We start from the raw sequence: 18,346 nt of genomic DNA on the forward strand, positions 1-18,346 counted from the left end.
TTACTCTAAAATTGTTTTTGGTCCAGCTAAGCAGGGCTGAGCCTGGTTAGTACCTGGATAGGAGACCTCCTGAGAAAACCAGGTTGCTTCTGGAAGAGGTGTTAGTGAGGCCAGCAGGAGGCGCTCACACATGTGGTCTGTGTGGGTCCTAACGCCCCAGTATAGTGACGGGGACACTATACTGTCAAAGAGCACCGTTCTTTGGATGAGACGTTAAACCGAGGTCTTGACTCTCCGTGGTCATTAAAAATCCCAGGATGTCCTTCGAAAAAGAGTAGGTGTGTAACCCCGGCATCCTGGCCAAATTTGCCCCTTGACCTCTGTCCATTATGGCCTCCTGTCCTAATCATCCCTATATACTAATTGGCTTTATCACTCTGTCTCCTCTCCACCAATAAACTGGTGTGTGGTGGGCGTTCTGGCGCAATATGGCTGCCGTCGCATCATCCAGGTGGATGCTGCACATTGGTGGTGGTTGAGGAGATTCCCCCCTTCCATATGTGAAGCGCTTTAAGGTCCCAGAAAAAAAAGCGCTATATAAATGTAACAAATTATTATTATTATTATTATTATAGTAGGAAAAAACAGTATGCAAAAAAAGTGGTATGTCTGAATTCACAGTACACATAAAATAGTAGGTGAAAGTACCCGGATGACCTAATACTTCGCCGAGATTTAGAAGTGTGCATCTGATGGATTCTTTACAATCCCATGAGGCCACAGGAGAGGATTTGTGAATGACAGTGAAGTGATGCAACTAATGCTGGTATGGTCATGTGACAGAAATAACAGAATGGCGGATGTCATACGTATGAATTTCATTCATACATTCCTACTATTTACTTTTTACTTTTATACTTTTTAATGGTCATGAAGTAAGTTCAAATTGAAATCCAGTACATACAAAAGGCCCTATTTTAACGATCTAAAGTGCACGGCAGAAGTGTCCGAATCCACTTTTGTTAGTTTAACAACGGGAAAAATGGTCGGCTAGGTTGTCCCTATTCTCTAGTAATGGGTGTGTTTTGGGCATGACGTTAAATAAACCAATCAGAGTCTCATCTCCCATCCCTTTAAATGCCAGTTGCGCTCGCGCCATGGCGGATTCGCTATAGCCTACATGGCGCAATTTGCATGCGGAAAGACTGAACGCTTCTCCAGAGAGGAAACTGATCTGCTCGTCCGCGAGGTTAAAGCACACAAGCAGACCATCTACGGGACAAATCTTTATGAACACAATAATAATCTTTTACATTGTAATCCTTTTATTTTTAATATTTGGCTACTTTGTGTGCTGCTGCGCGTTGCTGTGTGTGTGTAATAAGCAGAGTGTATGCGTTATGGACCCGCCTATAGGCGCATATTACTAATGCACCCTTTAAAAAATTCAAACTGAGTAGCGTATCACTGAGAACTAGTTCTTCCAATGTTTCATCATCTGACTCGCGCTCGGATTGATATGGAAAAATCAACGTCATCGGTACTCTCTTTACAGTGTGTACAATCGCTGAGGACTAGGAAGCGAAGCCTTTCGGTGCTGGTGAAGTTCAGTTATGGTAATTTGCATTTCTTTCAGTTTGAGGCTTATTCATGTTACTTTTGAAGGGCCTTTACATTTGCAAAAAATATACCTTATTTGTTGATATTAAAAAACAAACAAGGAAGCCCAGTCCAGGTGAGAAAAGGTAACACAAAAGTAATGTAACACATTACTTTTCATAAAAAGTAACTAAGTAATGCACTTAGTTACTTTTTTAGAGAATAAAAAAAATACTTCTTGTTTTAATGAAATCTCCTTGATTAAATAATGTGAAGTCATTCAAATTAGTTAAGACTTGTTTTTTTTTTTTTTTTTTTTTTTTTTTTTTTTATCATGTAAAGTCAGGATCACATCAAAGATGATTGAAAAATTAGCATGCAGTTTGGATTTGCGGTATATGAATAAAATCCTGAAAGCCATTTTAATATTTAGTTAAGAAATACCAATACAATTGTATTTGCATTGTATTTTCTCACAAAAAAAAAAAAAAATTTTATTTACCAATACATTTGTTAAAAATCTTTCAAAATGTTGTCATAAATACCATTGATTAAAAAGTAGGCTATAAGCCTAGTGTTTCAGTAAATCATATGTACATCTCATATGAAATGGTCAAAATTATTTATGTTAAGAACATTCTAGTGATTCTCTGATTAGAGGAAACGTTGTTAATATAAAATCTAATGGCAAGGTGAAGTTGTGGCACATGTTTTGTCTCGTGTCTCAAGAATCAGTGGCGGGTTGGTTTAGGAACACTCCGACTTTTTGGGACTTTTAGCCTATTCACCTTATCCTACAGAGTTAGATAAGTCCATAGTATACATACCTTTTTCATCTCCGTGCGTGCTATAATAAGTCTGTTTGACGCACCCACCGCTAGCCTAGCTTAGCACAAAGACTGGATGTAAATGGTTGCAGCTAGCATACTAATCCAATTAAGTGACAAAATAACGCAAACATTTTCCTATTTACTGCTACTTGGGCGGAGTGATAACCGCAGCACCTGAGACGCGCCGTGGTGAGGAGCAGAGAGCGCGTCTCAGGTGCTGCGGTTATCACTCCGCCCAAGTAGCAAATTTGTTTTACGCACCATTCTACATGTACAGGTGAAACTCGAAAAATTAGAATATCGTGCAATAGTTCTATGCTTCGCCTTCAAAGAATATAGTTCCCAGTATTTATACGGTTAAAATATGTCTGTGTCTCATGTGAGTTTGATCTTTGTACACTCTGTGACTTTACAAATCACAACATGTAAATAGGAAAATGTTTGCGTTATTTTGTCACTTATTTGGATTAGTATACTAGCTGCCACCATTTACATCCAGTCTTTGTGCTAAGCTAGGCTAGCGGTGGGTGCGTCAAACAGACTTATAGCACGCACGGAGATGAGAAAGGTATGTATGGACTTATCTAACTCTGGGGATAAGGTGAATAGGCTAAAGTCCCAAAAAGTCGGAGTGTTCCTTTAATATTCAATAGTAAATTGAGCGTGACACTCAGTGCAGTGCGTTCATCTCTCCACCAGAGGTCCCTGTCACCCGCTTAATGAAATAACCTGGAAATAATCAGAGGTGTCGGTCACACACTTCACTCCTGCCCCGTATAAATATTTCAATATTTTTTTTTTTGTTGTTGTTGTTTTAAATAATAGTACATCATATTTTTTTTTTATATCTATAGCCCTATACTAATTCGAATCATGAAAAAAGAGATGCAAACACGACTGATGGATATAAATTTACTTATTTTATTTTTTTAAGAAAACACATCACTCAACAGGCCATTTCTGATGCATCAGATAAACTTATAATTCATAAATAATTTTATTTTCAAGTGCTCAGTGGGGATTGACAGCATGTGGATCTCAGTTCAGTAACTGAGACAGTAAAATCAAAAACACCATCACCTCTCATCTGAGAGCAAACCTCAGACCGTCTCAGACCGGGGGGATTTTGTCCATGGAGCAGCCGCACTTCTCGACAATCATGTTTGGGAATTCTGCCACCTCGATTTCAGTGTAATCTCCTTTTTTGACCAGGTACATCATGGGCAGCGGCGCGCTCTCCATCACCGCACAGGTCCTCTGCCCGTATCCATAGTAACCGCGCTTGGGTTGCTTGCATCCTCCGGCGCATCTGAACGCCTGGTACCCGGCCGGCTCAATGATCCAGTACTGAGTCCAGGTCAGCTCACGGAAGTTGATGAAATGCTCCTCCCGGCAACACTTGCTGCTGTTTGGGCTGGAGTTACAGTTACCCTGAGATCTGTTAACATGGAAATGAATGATTTTAGTTATTGAATATAAGATTGACAGGTATAAAGTTCAATGCAATCTAAGTAAGCTCCAGTTTAATAACAGCACTCACCCGTATTCATCAAGGTTTAAGGTGTAGAACACAAGTTCAGGTGCACCCGTATCCTTCTCCAGGGTGTTCTCCTTCGGGTCCTGTGTGGCGAAGCGCACTCTTTTGGCCATCTCAGCCGCGTAGCTCCCGGGTCTCTCTCCCTCAGTCCACACCTCCAGATGCAGAGGAGTCTTCTTCTGGGATTTAGACCAGTAATGAATGGCCTGAGTCACGTCAAAGCTCCTCCAGCCAGTCTCATGGATGGGAACCAGTCTATTAAAATAACATAGACTAATGAGTTTCCATTCATGCATTATACAATTAAAGGATGTTAAATTTGGACATGTGACATACCTTGAGTCTACGAGTGCTGTTCTGTTGGATCCGTCTCCCAGCACCTCCACCCAGTAGATGCTCACTCTGGCGTTGTTAATGGGTCTGTGGTTCCTCCGCTCAGGTTTGGCTGGATTCTGCGCCGCTGTTTGGAAAAGTTTGAGCTCGGCCATCGTGACCTCTGTGTTTTCTTGCAGCCTGGCCTCCATGTCAAACACGAGACGCTGACGGGTTGTGTCCGAGTACTTGATCTCTCCTGTGATATCTGTGAATAACAGAGGATACGTTAGATCACTGTTTATGACTTTTTCTCTATCAATTTATATTTGATATTCTTGATTCTAGTCAAAAATAAATATCAAAGCGTAAAGTAAGCAATTAATTATAAAATAATTTCAGTGGTAAGATTTTGCAATAACGTTAATCAGTTAATGCAATAGTTAATATAAACTCAATTAATACTTTTAAATGATTTATTCATTTTGGTTAATGTTAATTTTGACATAGTAATACATTTAAAAGTTTTATACATTAATGCTGCCACTATAATATTGTCATATTAACATCAATCAAGATCAGTTAATCCTGTAAATAATTTGTAAATGTAATAAGTGCATGGTCCAGTTATTTGTTGCATTTATTATTGTTTCTTATTACCAAATACATGAACTAATATTAAAATATAGAATCAAATTCTATTGTACAATTTTTCAAACGTTTTAGCAGTTCAATTTCATTTGTCAAATGTGACCCACCTGCACTCCCATGGATGCCTCTGAGAATGCCCGCCAGGCTTGGCACAGATCTCCTCTTGCGCTTGTTATGAAGCTTCAGCATGGACAGATATTTGTTCTTGATGTGAGCCGGGACGACTAGGTTTTCCAAATCTCTCTTCTGAATCCTGGGAAGTTCCGTTAGTCCAAGTTTTTGGAGCATGGCCTGCTTCATATCCTCATGGTGGAATCCCTCGGTGAATGAGATGACTGCGGCACAGATGAACAGCTGGATGAGCAAAGCCATGCTTGATCTAGTGATGCCAGTGTCGTTCTCCTGATTGACTGACTGACTGAGTCTCTCAGGGGTTTATATACAGTTGATGCCCCCCACACCCCCCTGTCTGGCTTTTCGCACCTCCACAAAGGGGAGGCAACCTAAAAAAGACACCCTTCAAAGCCATGTCCCATTTAGACCACCTATTGTTGCTCATGACTTTTTTTCTTTTCTTTTTTTAATTCATCCTAAGTATGTTTAGGACACTATATATTTTTATATATGTATTAATATATATATATATTATTTTTATATAAATGCTTATATTATATTTATTATATATTCTGTACTGTATCCATGTATTCACACTATATTTATGTATTTATACATTTACTTTTTAATTTAATCTAGAATAAATCACTTTTTACATTATTTATGATTGTTTTAAAGCAAATATTAATGTGTTTTGGTGAATTTTTCATCCTAAGTATGTTCAGTGCATCATATATATATATTACTTAAATACAGTCACTTCATGTATTTATATTTATGTACTTATACATTTATTTATCAGTTTGATATGATTGCGTTTTAAATTTGTATTTAATTATTATTTAGCATATTATATATATATATATATTGTTTTTTTAATGCACACATGCTTTTTAAATCATTCACTTCATGTATATTATCAGTTTAACCTATTTCAAAGCATTTTTACAATATGATTACTTTTTTATTACATTCATTTATTATTTCTCAAGCGTAATGAATGTGTTTTTTTGTCAAGAAAATTTCGCATTTATTCATTTATAATGCAAGTGATACAACTTTTAAAACTGTGTCAATGTTTTTCGTGCATGGTTCAGTTATTTGTTGCATTCATTTCCATTCTTTCTGCCTGTGTTTCAGTTCATTCCCTCCTCCTTTCCAGCTTTAACCATCTTTGGTAAAAGCAGCAGTGTGTTTGGCAGAGGGAAGAGGGCGAGAGGGAAGTGTATTGAGAAATGCCCACCCCTGCTGTCCATTATTCCACAAACACAGGCAGTAAATCCAGGAGTGAGCTGAGGGGATGTGGATTGGAGGGAGTTTTCTCAAGGGGGTGATTATCCTGTTACTATTGCAGGACTGATCAGACCCTCTTCTGTCCTGCCAACAGAAGGACTAAACTTACCCCAGTCTGTGTATTGTGTATTGGGCCCGCAGGTTGTCCTGGGATGTCAGACAATGACGTCACAGGAACGGCTGATGACGGATCACGTCACGTCAGACAGCTAAGCAAATTTACTTGCTACACAGCCATGTTTTCATGGTAATCGTGTTATTATCTGACGCTGTTTGTCAGGATGGGCAAGACAAGTACAATCCAATGTTTACAATCAACATGGCTATTATTATTCCAAATGAAGTCAATAGCACCACAGATAAGACACATTTTCTCTAACATACATTTAAAGGGCTAAAATGAATGCAGAACTGTTAATATATATATATTATTCATTTTTGTGCATAGTATAAAAGTGCTCCATGGCAACTGAAAAAAAAGGTTTCTAAAAAGCAAACTGGAAATTTGAAAACCCCAGTTGACAGGTTGTAGTTTGAGATGATAAGGCATAATAATATAAAGGTATAATAATTTAAAAGCTATGATCTGTAGAGCTCAGAAAGACTTGAGAAAATGCTAAATTAATGTGTTTACACAATTGCATCTCTGTCAAATCTTTCAGCTGCAAGTCATTAAAAAACTGTCGATTAAAGAGAGAGCAGTTTGACATCAAATGAATAAAGACTAAAGGATTGAAGTTTCATATTCATAAATACAAATGTATTTAAGAATAAAGACTAAAGGATTGAAGTTTTGTATTCATAAATACAAATGTATTTAATGCCATTCATTCAGAAAAAAATTCTTGTGAATTTGAAATGTTTCGAATGTCAAAAAACGATTCTGTTAAGAAAATAACTTCTTTTTTTTTTCTGAAAAATGTTCAACTTAATTTTCCCCAGTAGTTTGAGTACATTTCATAACCTAGTTATGGTCACCATTAGTTATTCTTAGTCTCAGTATTAAATATTATTAAATTATGTTTTAAAATACTTCATTTCAGTGAACATTTTCAGTGGGGAATTCTGTCCCTGTAAGATATTTTATGAGACGTTGAGTGTTTTGAATACACAGCACATAACAAAAGATCTTAGACCTGAAACTTTCAATGACTCATTAAGCGAAACTATTATTTATACCTATATAGACGGTTGTTTTGGAGGGTGGGGTGTTACAACTGACTTTCTTTGATTTCTCATGCATGCTGCAAATTCTAGCACATCAATTAATTAGATGATCTAGACTGAAAGTGCCATTTCTCATTAATCTAATTGCATATGAAAAGGGATCAGAAGGATTAAACCAACAATAACACTGTCCTGTATTTTACCCCTTTTAATCAAGAGCCCCAATAAACACAAAAGGTGTTAATGATGATCATTATAGACCCTGTTCATAGAAACCACCAGCCCAGCTACACAGCTCAGATGTCCTTCATGTTTACTGCTATGATGGAGCCGAGGGCTTTATTTGATCCACTATCAAGACTAATAGAAATGAAATTAAGCTATTCAGACAGACTAACTGTTAATAAACAGTCTGGTTTGGCTTTCTTTGCTTGAGAATGCCAAACCAGAAGAGATTATTCTGAATCACAGTTTGCCTACATTTCATAAATTAGCTATGTTCATTCATTCACATCCAAACTGTAACCTTTTATTTCCACGAATACCATGCAAGCCATTGGAAAAGTAGCAGATTAGTAATTAAAAGGACCTGTAGGTGACGCTGCTTTACCATGTTTTTGCTTGAAACTGTCTGGAGAATCGCAGTGGATTGTTTCAGTCGCCAGAGGGAGCTCTGGCATTTGCAGACATATATCTAGTCATAAATACTGTACATTTATGTTCAATGCATTGCGCTGGCGGTGAACCTTCAGCTTAGACTACAGTGTAAACATATTTATGTCAATATGCCATAGTAGAATAAATGTTATTCTGAGTCGTAAGAACATGATCTGAGTCATCATTATATCGTGTGTTTTTATTTATTGCTTTGGCACAATTTTTACAAGCAATTTTTACATTTTCAAAACTCTTAGTACTAATATCACAACAGATCAAAAATGTCACAACTAATATCAAAAGTCATTTCAGCTCGTTTTCAATTGTGTAAGTGCAATACACCAAATCACAAAGTGTTTCATAAAAATGTTTTTCATTCACAGTAACTGCCTTTCATAATGCTATTTCTATCAAACTTTTGATTTTGTATTTCCGTTCAGTGTAATACATTTGTCTATTATTTAATCCAACTGATCTTAATCATTTGGTACATCTATAGATTTCTATAGATATAGTTTCTACTTTGTTTGCAATTTATACGGATAAATGTAATGAATTATTTTTACATTATAAGCGATTTAGATTATAACCACAATGTTCAGTGTGTGTGTGTGTGTGTGTGTGTGTGACAGAGAAATTAGCAATTTGTGAACATATAGCAGGATAAAGTACAAGGGAGAGGAATGATAAGACTGTGAAACATCAGATTGATCAGAGATGCATCAGAAGAAGGGAGACAGATGGCATCAAATACAGCATTTTACATTACAGCATTCAATACTGTAAACAGATTATGGTAGAGACCGCCACATTACTGTAAATCACCCTTCATCAGAAAGGTCAACTATAGATTCATTTCTTATGGTACAGTGAGAGCATTTATTGTTTTAGAGCAGAACACCATTTCATACTGTAACGTCATTCTGTTTATTTAACTTGTCACAATGATTTGCGCCATTTCCTCAACTTCAACTTTAACTCTATTTTCTTCATTTGTAATTAAATTCAACGTGTTTGAAAAGTGCAATGAGCTTATCATCCATGCCAGCAATTAAAGTTTTTAATTTTAGTGTAATGAATTTAGTTATACACTTGTTGTACTATCTTTGGAAGTTCACAGTAATAAGGAACTTTTTCCATTTATTAACATTTTTAATTTTTACATAAATTCACTATAATTTAATAGCTTACCAAAAGAATACTCATAGCCTACATTTGACTGCCTTATTAAAGTTTCTAGACATATGGGTTACAAAAAATAAATAAAAGATAGATAGATAGATAGATAGATAGATAGATAGATAGATAGATAGATAGATAGATAGATAGATAGATAGATAGATAGATAGATAGATTGATTGATTGATTGATTGATAGATAGATGGATAGATAGATAGAGGGATAGATTTCACTCATTGATAAACTGTATAAACAGAGATGTATTGGACAATTATGGATTATGCACCTAATAAATAACACTAAGCCTAATATAAATTACAAGAGTAAAGTAACTAATTCAACTAAACAACTAAACTACAGCAAATCATCCCTATAAGCATATTTGATACTATCCAAATTATCATGAAAAATGAAAGTGTGACCCCAACCTGCCCCACCCCCTCCAAACCACCCCACCCCACCCCCTCTTTCCTAAACAGCTGTTATATGTGTATTTATGTATTATATGTAAACGTGTGTCTTTGTGTTTGTATATGCACCTCTGTTTATTTATGTATGTAAGTGTATTTATATTTATTTATTTAGTTTTTCTTTAGAGTGTCTATATTCTGTATATGTGTGTTCTAGGTATGTAGCTACATGTGTCCTGGTATGTGTACTGTATATCTTTGTATGTTTATTTTTTATTTGTGCGTGTCTGAATGTGATTGTGTGTAGTGTGTGTGTGTGTGTGTGTGTGAGTGAGTGAGAGAGAGAGAGAGAGAGAGAGAGAGAGAGAGAGAGAGAGAGAGAGAGAGAGAGAGAGAGAGAGAGAGAGAGAGAGAGAGAGAGAGAGAGAGAGAGAGAGAGCGCATCTAGTCGCCATGTTTCTCCTCATCATTCCTGAAACACACTCAGCGGCGGCGGGCAGATGAGAGAGAATCACCCCGTCACCCCGCATCCACACCGCCACCTTCCTCCTCCTCATCTTCACCCCATCATCACCACCACCATCATCATCTGACGGACTGACTTCATCCCGCTGGCAGGACTAGCTTTTTCAGGAATTATTCATGGGAAAAGGACTGAGGAAAACTAAGTGACACTCAATCGGTGCCTTTGGAGAACTTCGCTAAACTCACTTTTTGCGGATATAAACACATTTTATCCATATTTTCCACACATGTAATGCCTGAACATAACATTTGGGGCGCGTGTCATGTTATTTCTGTTGGTTTTGAGGAGAATTTTCTTCGAGGACGAGCTAAAATCGGCTAGCCTCCTAGCCGAACGTCTTTATTAGCCGGATCATTAGCATCAGTTATTTTAACCCGTTAAAGTTGAACAAACTGGGAATTTTTTTAAGTTTATATACTTGACATGGTTTGACACTAGTATTTGTTATTATTAATACACGATTTTTTGTATTTATATGAGAAAAAAACAGTTAAGAGACAATGTTTCGCGAGAATGTTGTTAGCTGTTAGCTTGAGTAGCTACATTAAAGGCACTTAAATATCTGTAAATTAAACAATTTTGAACCATGTCTGGAGAAGTGCGTTTGAAAAAGCTGGAGAAACTGATCCTGGATGGTCCTGTCCAGTCTAATGGACAGTGTTTTAGTGTGGAAACTCTTCTGGATGTTCTCATCTGCATTTATGATGAGTGCATCAACTCCCCACTCAGAAGAGAGAAGAACATTGCTGAGTTTTTGGAATGGGGTGAGTATGGTACTTTTAAAGACATGTATGCTTCTTAAAATCAATGCATTTAATGTTCAAACCATCTTAAACCAATGCATTTCATGTTTAACCCACATTAAATCAATGCATTTCATCTTCAAGTCATCTTAAACCCATGCATTTTATGTTTAAAGCATTTTAAGTCATTGTATTTATTGATTAAATCATCTTATTGTAGTACCAAAGTTAAGTAGGTGTTTGGATTTTATTATGCAACAAATGTATTTAAGCCACATTTGGCAGCACTGAATCATAGATGTGTGTGTGTGTGTGTGTGTGTGTGTGTGTGTGTGTGTGTGTACAGCCCTGGAAAAGTCAAGTAGCAACATGCTGTTAAATTCTGAGCCATCATACCAGCATGCTGAGCAGTATATCATAGGGCATGGATTGAAATTAACCTCAGAAAGGGAGTATAACTTATTAGACTGATTAAACGGTTGTCTATTTAAAAGAGTGTGTGCTATTAAAAGTCTTAAAGGGCTAGTTGAAAAGTTATGAAAGAAATCTAGCCTAGTTCTGCTTGTGGCAAAGTGTTCTGACACTCACTGTCTCATTCACTGTCATAGTGATTGATCAAACTGGTTCCCTATAGGATAGACTATAGCTGGTCCTGGGATTGTGCATGAATAAGGTAGAAAAAGTCCCCTGGGTCATATGGTGTCGGTCTTTTTGACTAACACTGCTGAAATATGAAATATCCCTCTATTGTGTTATACAAAGTATTTCTCCAAGCATGGAATTATATGACATGGGCTTTTGTGGTGGTGAAGTTGTAAATGCATTAACTGAATTCAAGTAGACATGCCTGGGAAGTATTAAGTGGCCCGTCATGTGACTGAAATGCAGCTAAACATATAGTGTAATGGGAAAAGCAGTGTATTGTTTGAGTACATGTTTAATCGGGCGCCTCCTGACCCAGCTTAACTAATGAATATGACTTTAAACTTGTTGCATGTTTAAGTTGAGCAGGAAATGACTGGAGCGCTACATCACATTCCACCGTGAATGAACATAGTGTGCCGTTTGTTTGTTTATTTTGTGGCGTGACTTGCAGCTACCCTGAATGACCTGAATTGTAAACACTCCTTCCATGGAAGCAGAAGGCATGATGCACGCAGGATAGACAGAATAATAAAAGCACACACTGTAACACAATAATATAAAGGCTAGATCTTATTGGTAGGGAACAGAAAACAATTGTGAATCTATTCTATGCACTTATAGACCTCTTAAGCAGAGCATATGCCATATTTTAGGCTAATGTTTTGGAAAAAGACACTTGATTTAATTTTGATTCATTTCTTGTCAGCCTCTTGCAGATTCATTGATGCTTAGATACTTTCCATTTTTTTTGCATATGCTACTTGGCTTGGCTGCTGGAATTTGCTCAGGTCATTTATTTGTACTCTAGTTTAAAAACTTTTGTTCAGCATTGTAAAAAGCTGTAACCAGCTCTCTCCTTTGCATTAGGCTAAATGATCCGTACACACCTCTAAGCCACGGGTTGGTTAGAGACGATGCCAGGACAAGTTGAACTCGTGGCCAGATCATCAGCCAGATTTGTGTTATCTCTTGTGTTATACTTCTGTGACGACCGCATGCTTCCGATGGGATGCTTTAATTTTTATCTGACAGTTTTAGAGATGGTAAATGTAAAATCCATCATAACTTATGTCATGGTTTGATTTACAAAGTCTAGAGGAGAAATACATGAATTCATTCATGTTGAAATGCTGTTGTTGTAGTTTATTAAAGTAACTCAAAGTTTGTAGATTTCAAATCCTACAAGCTGTAGGCTACCTATGAGCAAGATTGTAATTTCAGGTTTTATATATATAATATTTATAGTTTTTCTATGCATATTTTGCATAGTAAAATAAAATCTGTAGATGTAGCTTGCTTCTTTCGCCAAATAATTTTGTCAGATATAACCAAGTTCAGTGTTTTGTTCTTCCCTTATATTTAAAATACTATATAGTATTATTATGGTCATATTTTCATGGTTTGTCGAACTTGTAGTGTTATTACAAACAAATATCCCCTCCAGACATCACTTTTGGCCACTACTGTGTGAAATATTTCCTTACTTGAAGTGAAATCCAGCATCAGATTATATTGTGTAATGTTTAATACACTGTTAAATTAGAAAAAGTAGACATTGATTAGGGATCCACGATATATCGGCCACCATATCGTTATCAGCCGATATATGTTAATTGTTTATGTTATCGTATCGATATATTAAAGCCGATAAATAATGGATTATTTCCTTCAGCTGAGACACTTCAGATGCTCATTGTTCACCATGATGGTTTTAAATCCCTTGAAATATGATTGAAATCACTTAAAAAAGGACAATACGTTTAAGTGCAACATGTGCAGTCATATGGGCTACAAAAAATTATTATAAAAACATTATAACTGTGCTTGGGACATGTCTTTTAATGGTTAGACTTTTTTTGTAATCAGGCTCTCAAAAACTATATATAAATTTATATTTATCGGTTATCGGCTTTCAAATATGAAAAATTCTCGGTTATCAGTATAGGCCAAAATTTTCATATCGGTGCATCCCTAGCATTGATATTGTATGCTTCCAATATCTGCCCTTATCAGGTGATTAATTTTTTTGAAAACTGCTAATACTTTAGGCATATTCATATGGTCACTGACTGTTCACATAAATATATGGCAAATTGAGTCTGTTTACATGCACAACCTAGCTGAAGCAAAATCTGATCAGTGGATCTAGATTTGCTCGCTTTCCAACACGTGTTCTGCACGTCTTTGACATTATGACAAACACCTTTCTTGCATTTTCTGTTCATTGATGTGCATGTTATGGAAGCTTGTTTCCGCCACTGAACAAAAAAAATAAAAAATAATAATTGCGACTTTTTATCTCACAATTGCGAGATATGAAGTCAGAATTCTGAGAAATAAAGTCGCAATTGCGAGATATAAAGTCGCAATTCTGAGAAATAAAGTCGCAATTGCGAGATATAAAGTCGCAATTATGATAAATAAAGTCGCAATTGCGAGATATAAAGTCGCAATTCTGAGAAATAAAGTCGCAATTGCGAGATATGAAGTCAGAATTCTGAGAAATAAAGTCGCAATTGCGAGATATAAAGTCGCAATTCTGAGAAATAAAGTCGCAATTGCGAGATATAAAGTCGCAATTATGATAAATAAAGTCGCAATTGTGAGAAAAAAAGACTTTTTTTTCTTTTTTTCTCACAATTGCGAGTTTACATCTCGCAATTCTGACTTTATAACACATAATTGCGAGTTTATATCTGGAAATTCTGACATCTTTTCTCAGAATTGTGAGATATAAACTCGCAATTGCGAGTTATCAGGCCAATTCTAAGGGGGAAAAAAGACTAACTTTTTTCCCCTCAGAATAGTTTATATCTCGCAATTTCGACTTTATATCACGCAATTCTGACTTTATAACACGCAATTGCGACTTTATATCAATCCTGACTTTATAACACGCAATTGCGACTTTATTTCACGCAATTCTGACTTTATATCTCGCAATTCTGACTTTATAACACGCAATTGCGACTTTATTTCACGCAATTGCGACTTTATTTCACGCAATTGCGACTTTATTTCACGCAATTGCGACTTTATTTCACGCAATTCTGACTTTATAACACGCAATTGCGACTTTATCTCACGCAATTCTGACTTTATAACCTGCAATTGCGACTTTATATCAATAAATTCTGACTTTATATCTCGCAATTCTGACTTTATAACACGCAATTGCGATTTTATATCACGCAATTCTGACTTTATATCTCGCAATTGTGAGAAAAAAAGTCAGAATTGTGAGATAAAAAGTCGCAATTACCTTTTTTATTTTTCCTTCTGTGGCGGAAACAAGCTTCCATAGCATGTTAACCCTCAGAACAGTTTTTATAATTGGCCAATTTTTGACAGTTAACAGCATTTCTTTATACTTTTAAATGCATTATTTGACTAGTAATGTGCTGATCTGAAAGAGGCCTGAAGACTTGAAGGCAAATGTAGGAATGTGTAAGTCACAGATGCCGTTCAGGCCCAACTGTTTGAAAGAAAAGGCTGACTCGGTGGACGGTGACTAACAACTACCCTCTGGTATTTGAAGAAGTCCCCCTGTATAGTGAGTTCCCCCGGACAGCTGGTTTAAATTGACAACCCAGGCGGTTTTATGTGACTATCCTGTCACACAACCCCAACATCTTCTGCTTTTCCAGTGTTCTAGCTTTCATACCGTCTACGTTTATTTATGCAGGTTGGGTTTGCTGTCAGGTATAACCGGTCTCATATTTTGGGATTAGGTTTGTATTAACTTTGGGAGGTTTCTCGTATTCAAAGGTTGAATCCTCCTCATCACAAGCAAGCTTTTCCTTTATATTTCGTCCTAATTTGTATTTGTAATATGGCAAGTCAACACTTGTTTAGTCGCTGTGATTTGCATGACCAGTATGCCTTTTAGCAATGGTATAATCTTGTTGTCTGTTCTGAACGGATTGGGTTTAGGACCAGACTTGTTCCTCCATTGTTATTGGCTTTCTCACATGAAAACAAGGGCCGAAGCATAAACACTATCAGTTTTTTTTTTTTTTACGGTTTTAAAATCCATTTAACTTTAATAACATAGCTAATCTTCAGAATACCAGACTATCTTGTCCTTGCAGATCATGTTGTTTTTATCCTTTTTGACATAATGTAATATTATGGTTTTTGTGTATTTGAGATTATTAATATAAATGGATTAACACCCTTAAATGGTTAGTTCACCTAAAAACTCTGTCATGAACTATTCATCCTCATGTCTTTCCAAACCCGTAAGACTTTTGTTCATCTTTCGGAACACAAATGAAGATGTTTTTAAGGAAATCTGAGCAATTTCTGTCCTTCCATTGACAGCTACACAACTACCACTTTGACACCTCGAAAAAGTTCATAAAGAGTTTGTAAAACTAATCAGTATGAATTGAGCGGTTTAGTCCAACATTTTCTGAAGAGACACGAACACTTTATAGGATGAACAGATTGAATTTAGGCTTTTATTCACATATAAACATCGATCAACAAACATAAAGATTGGACATATGGATTAATTTTACGATCTCTTGAACTTTTTGAAGCGTCAAAGTGGCAGTTGCGTAGCTGTCAATGGAGGGACATAAAGCTCTCACATTTCATCAAAAAGATCTTCATTTGTGTTCTGAAGATGAACGAAAGTCTCACGGCTTTGGAACGACATGAGGGTGAGTAAATGATGACAGTTTTAATTTTTGTGTGAACTAAGTCTTATGATTTTAAGGCTGTGTTACACATTATATCACCATTTACAGGTTCTTTTGATTTGAAATTGGTCTGAAATCAATCGTTGTTTTTCCGTTTTAGTGTATGATGGAATAATAACCCCGTGACATTATTAAACGAAAGCTGACAATTTATTTTGCGCCCAGTGTTTATATATTATGCAGACATTTCACAGTGAAAATGCTCTTGATGTCGGAGTCGAGCAGAGCAGGTTTGAACACGGCACGCGCTCACAAGTTTTTCTGCGAGTCTTTCTGCAGTCTGGCTTTCAGCGCTTCTTTCCCTCTATGGAAAGCGTGTTTTAATGATCCTGCCAGTGTCTTTGCCTTTATATGGTCTCCTAATGCGGGTATTGCTGGAGATAGATAGCGTGGTTCATTTGATTTGCAGCTCTGTGTCCCCTTACACTGGAGACTGTGACAGTGATATACACAATGAGCTTTCTGCATTCAGATCTTTAATGAACACCGCCCTGAGTGTGCTGCAGTTGTTTTGGACACTTTGGAAACAGTGTAGGTTCTTCGAAGGAAGGCTTGACCTTTAAACTGTCCTTCATGAATAGACTTTATACACTTTCCCTGGTTGATGTATTAGAGACCATGATGGCAGTTCCAGGTGGTCTGTTTTCCATCTGTTTCTAATGCCCTGTAAAAGGATGCCTGGCAATGTGGTAACATTTGATATTCACAGCATTGTTTATATGGAATCTCGCTCATATCCCACAAAGCTATGTGTGTAGATTTCATATCAACAAATCAGTCGCCTGACATTTTGGCTAATGGAACTCGCCCTTTGCAGCTTGAAATGTTTGGCCTTGTTTGCCAGAGGTGTGTTCACTGTGTGAAGCAAGAAGTTTTACATCCCATATCTTCCATCTTGAGTAGTTGTGTGTTGATAGACCAATATAATGCTTGATATTCAGTAGGGGTGTGATGAAATCTTGCAATATTAAAACGTGACAATATTTCTTGTCAGAGTTGAGTTTGTGGCAAAACCTTTTACTGTGCTTGCAATATATTGTTCAATCTTTTACTGCATATGATAATTAAATAATATATGCGCTGTTATCATGTACTCGGCAGCTCGGTTAACAACTCCATTTCTGCATATGCTGTGAGTTTGGGCTGCTTATAACGCTCATCTTTGAACGTATCGTGCGCAATTTCACCAGATTTGTAACACAAGTCATTTATAAACCTACTCCAACACAGGAGAATGCATCAATACATTTTTAAAAACGTAAATGGTTGTTCATGACGATTTCAAAATAAAAGTTTAAACCCTCGCTCTGAGTTTGGACGTTTTGATGTCCACATGTTCTATTTCTATCGTAAAGAAGTGGCCAAATATTAAAGATTAAGTGGACATTTGAATTTAATGCTGTTTGGCCAAAAATAAACAAGGATTTGATCATGATGTAAAGCAGGGGTTCCCAATTCCAGTCCTTGCGCCTTCCCGCTCTGCACAGTTTTGATGTCTCTCTTATCTAACACACCTGGTTCAGATTATCAGCTCGTTACAGAGAGCGCCATTAACTCTGATGCGTCCCGATTGACAGGGTCCCTACGCAGTGTTCACTGCTCCCTACTCCCTGAGCACATTATATCTGTTGTTCACTTCACTTAGCAAAATGCATTCAAACGCAACACAGAGGAAAGTCAAGTCACGCATATTAGATAAATATAATAGATATAATATAATATAATAATTAAATATAATATTAATTACCATACTTGCATTTAATATACATGTGTATAAAATACATATAAACTATTTTATTTATATAGTATCCATATACCGTACATATTAATTGGATATACTTTTCACTTAATCTAATCTGTCAAATTCAAAAGCCCTAAACTGAATGATAAATGTATGTTGGTATTTTTAATAAGAAAATGAACATATTTTGATAACATGTCTTTTTATCTTATTTAACCCCATAAATATGATAGTTTACTTGTAACTGTCACTTTACACCCACGGACAGCCGTGTACAAACTAACCGGCAACCTTCC

At 36.5% G+C, this 18,346-nt stretch overlaps 2 protein-coding genes across 9 annotated transcripts in view; one reads left to right on the forward strand and one right to left on the reverse strand.

Moving 5' to 3' along the window:
* Positions 1 to 3,235: 3,235 nt before the first annotated feature.
* Positions 3,236 to 5,356, reverse strand: lft2 (lefty2). Its single transcript, XM_056255811.1, has 4 exons — positions 4,977 to 5,356; positions 4,243 to 4,486; positions 3,910 to 4,161; positions 3,236 to 3,807 (listed from the first exon to the last, which is right to left on the reverse strand). Exons 1-4 carry the CDS (start codon positions 5,239 to 5,241, stop codon positions 3,480 to 3,482), a joined length of 1,089 nt encoding a protein of 362 aa, XP_056111786.1. The 5' UTR covers positions 5,242 to 5,356; the 3' UTR covers positions 3,236 to 3,479.
* A 4,784-nt stretch (positions 5,357 to 10,140) lies between these two features.
* The window catches only part of cdc42bpaa (CDC42 binding protein kinase alpha (DMPK-like) a), a 96,540-nt gene continuing 88,334 nt past the window's right edge, over positions 10,141 to 18,346 (forward strand). For 4 of the 8 annotated variants that reach the window (XM_056256051.1, XM_056256055.1, XM_056256053.1 and 1 more), the window contains exon 1: positions 10,143 to 10,979. In XM_056256051.1, the coding sequence (XP_056112026.1) occupies positions 10,802 to 10,979 (178 nt within the window). In that variant the 5' untranslated portion in view covers positions 10,143 to 10,801. Of the gene's footprint in view, positions 10,980 to 18,346 lie in introns of all 8 variants that reach the window. The other 4 variants (XM_056256052.1, XM_056256058.1, XM_056256057.1 and 1 more) reach the window with 2 other exon arrangements.

Source organism: Rhinichthys klamathensis, unplaced genomic scaffold (genome assembly GCF_029890125.1).
Source record: "Rhinichthys klamathensis goyatoka isolate OS25496 unplaced genomic scaffold, OSU_Roscu_1.1 h1tg000123l_1, whole genome shotgun sequence".
In the NCBI taxonomy this organism is placed as follows: Eukaryota; Metazoa; Chordata; class Actinopteri; order Cypriniformes; family Leuciscidae; genus Rhinichthys; species Rhinichthys klamathensis.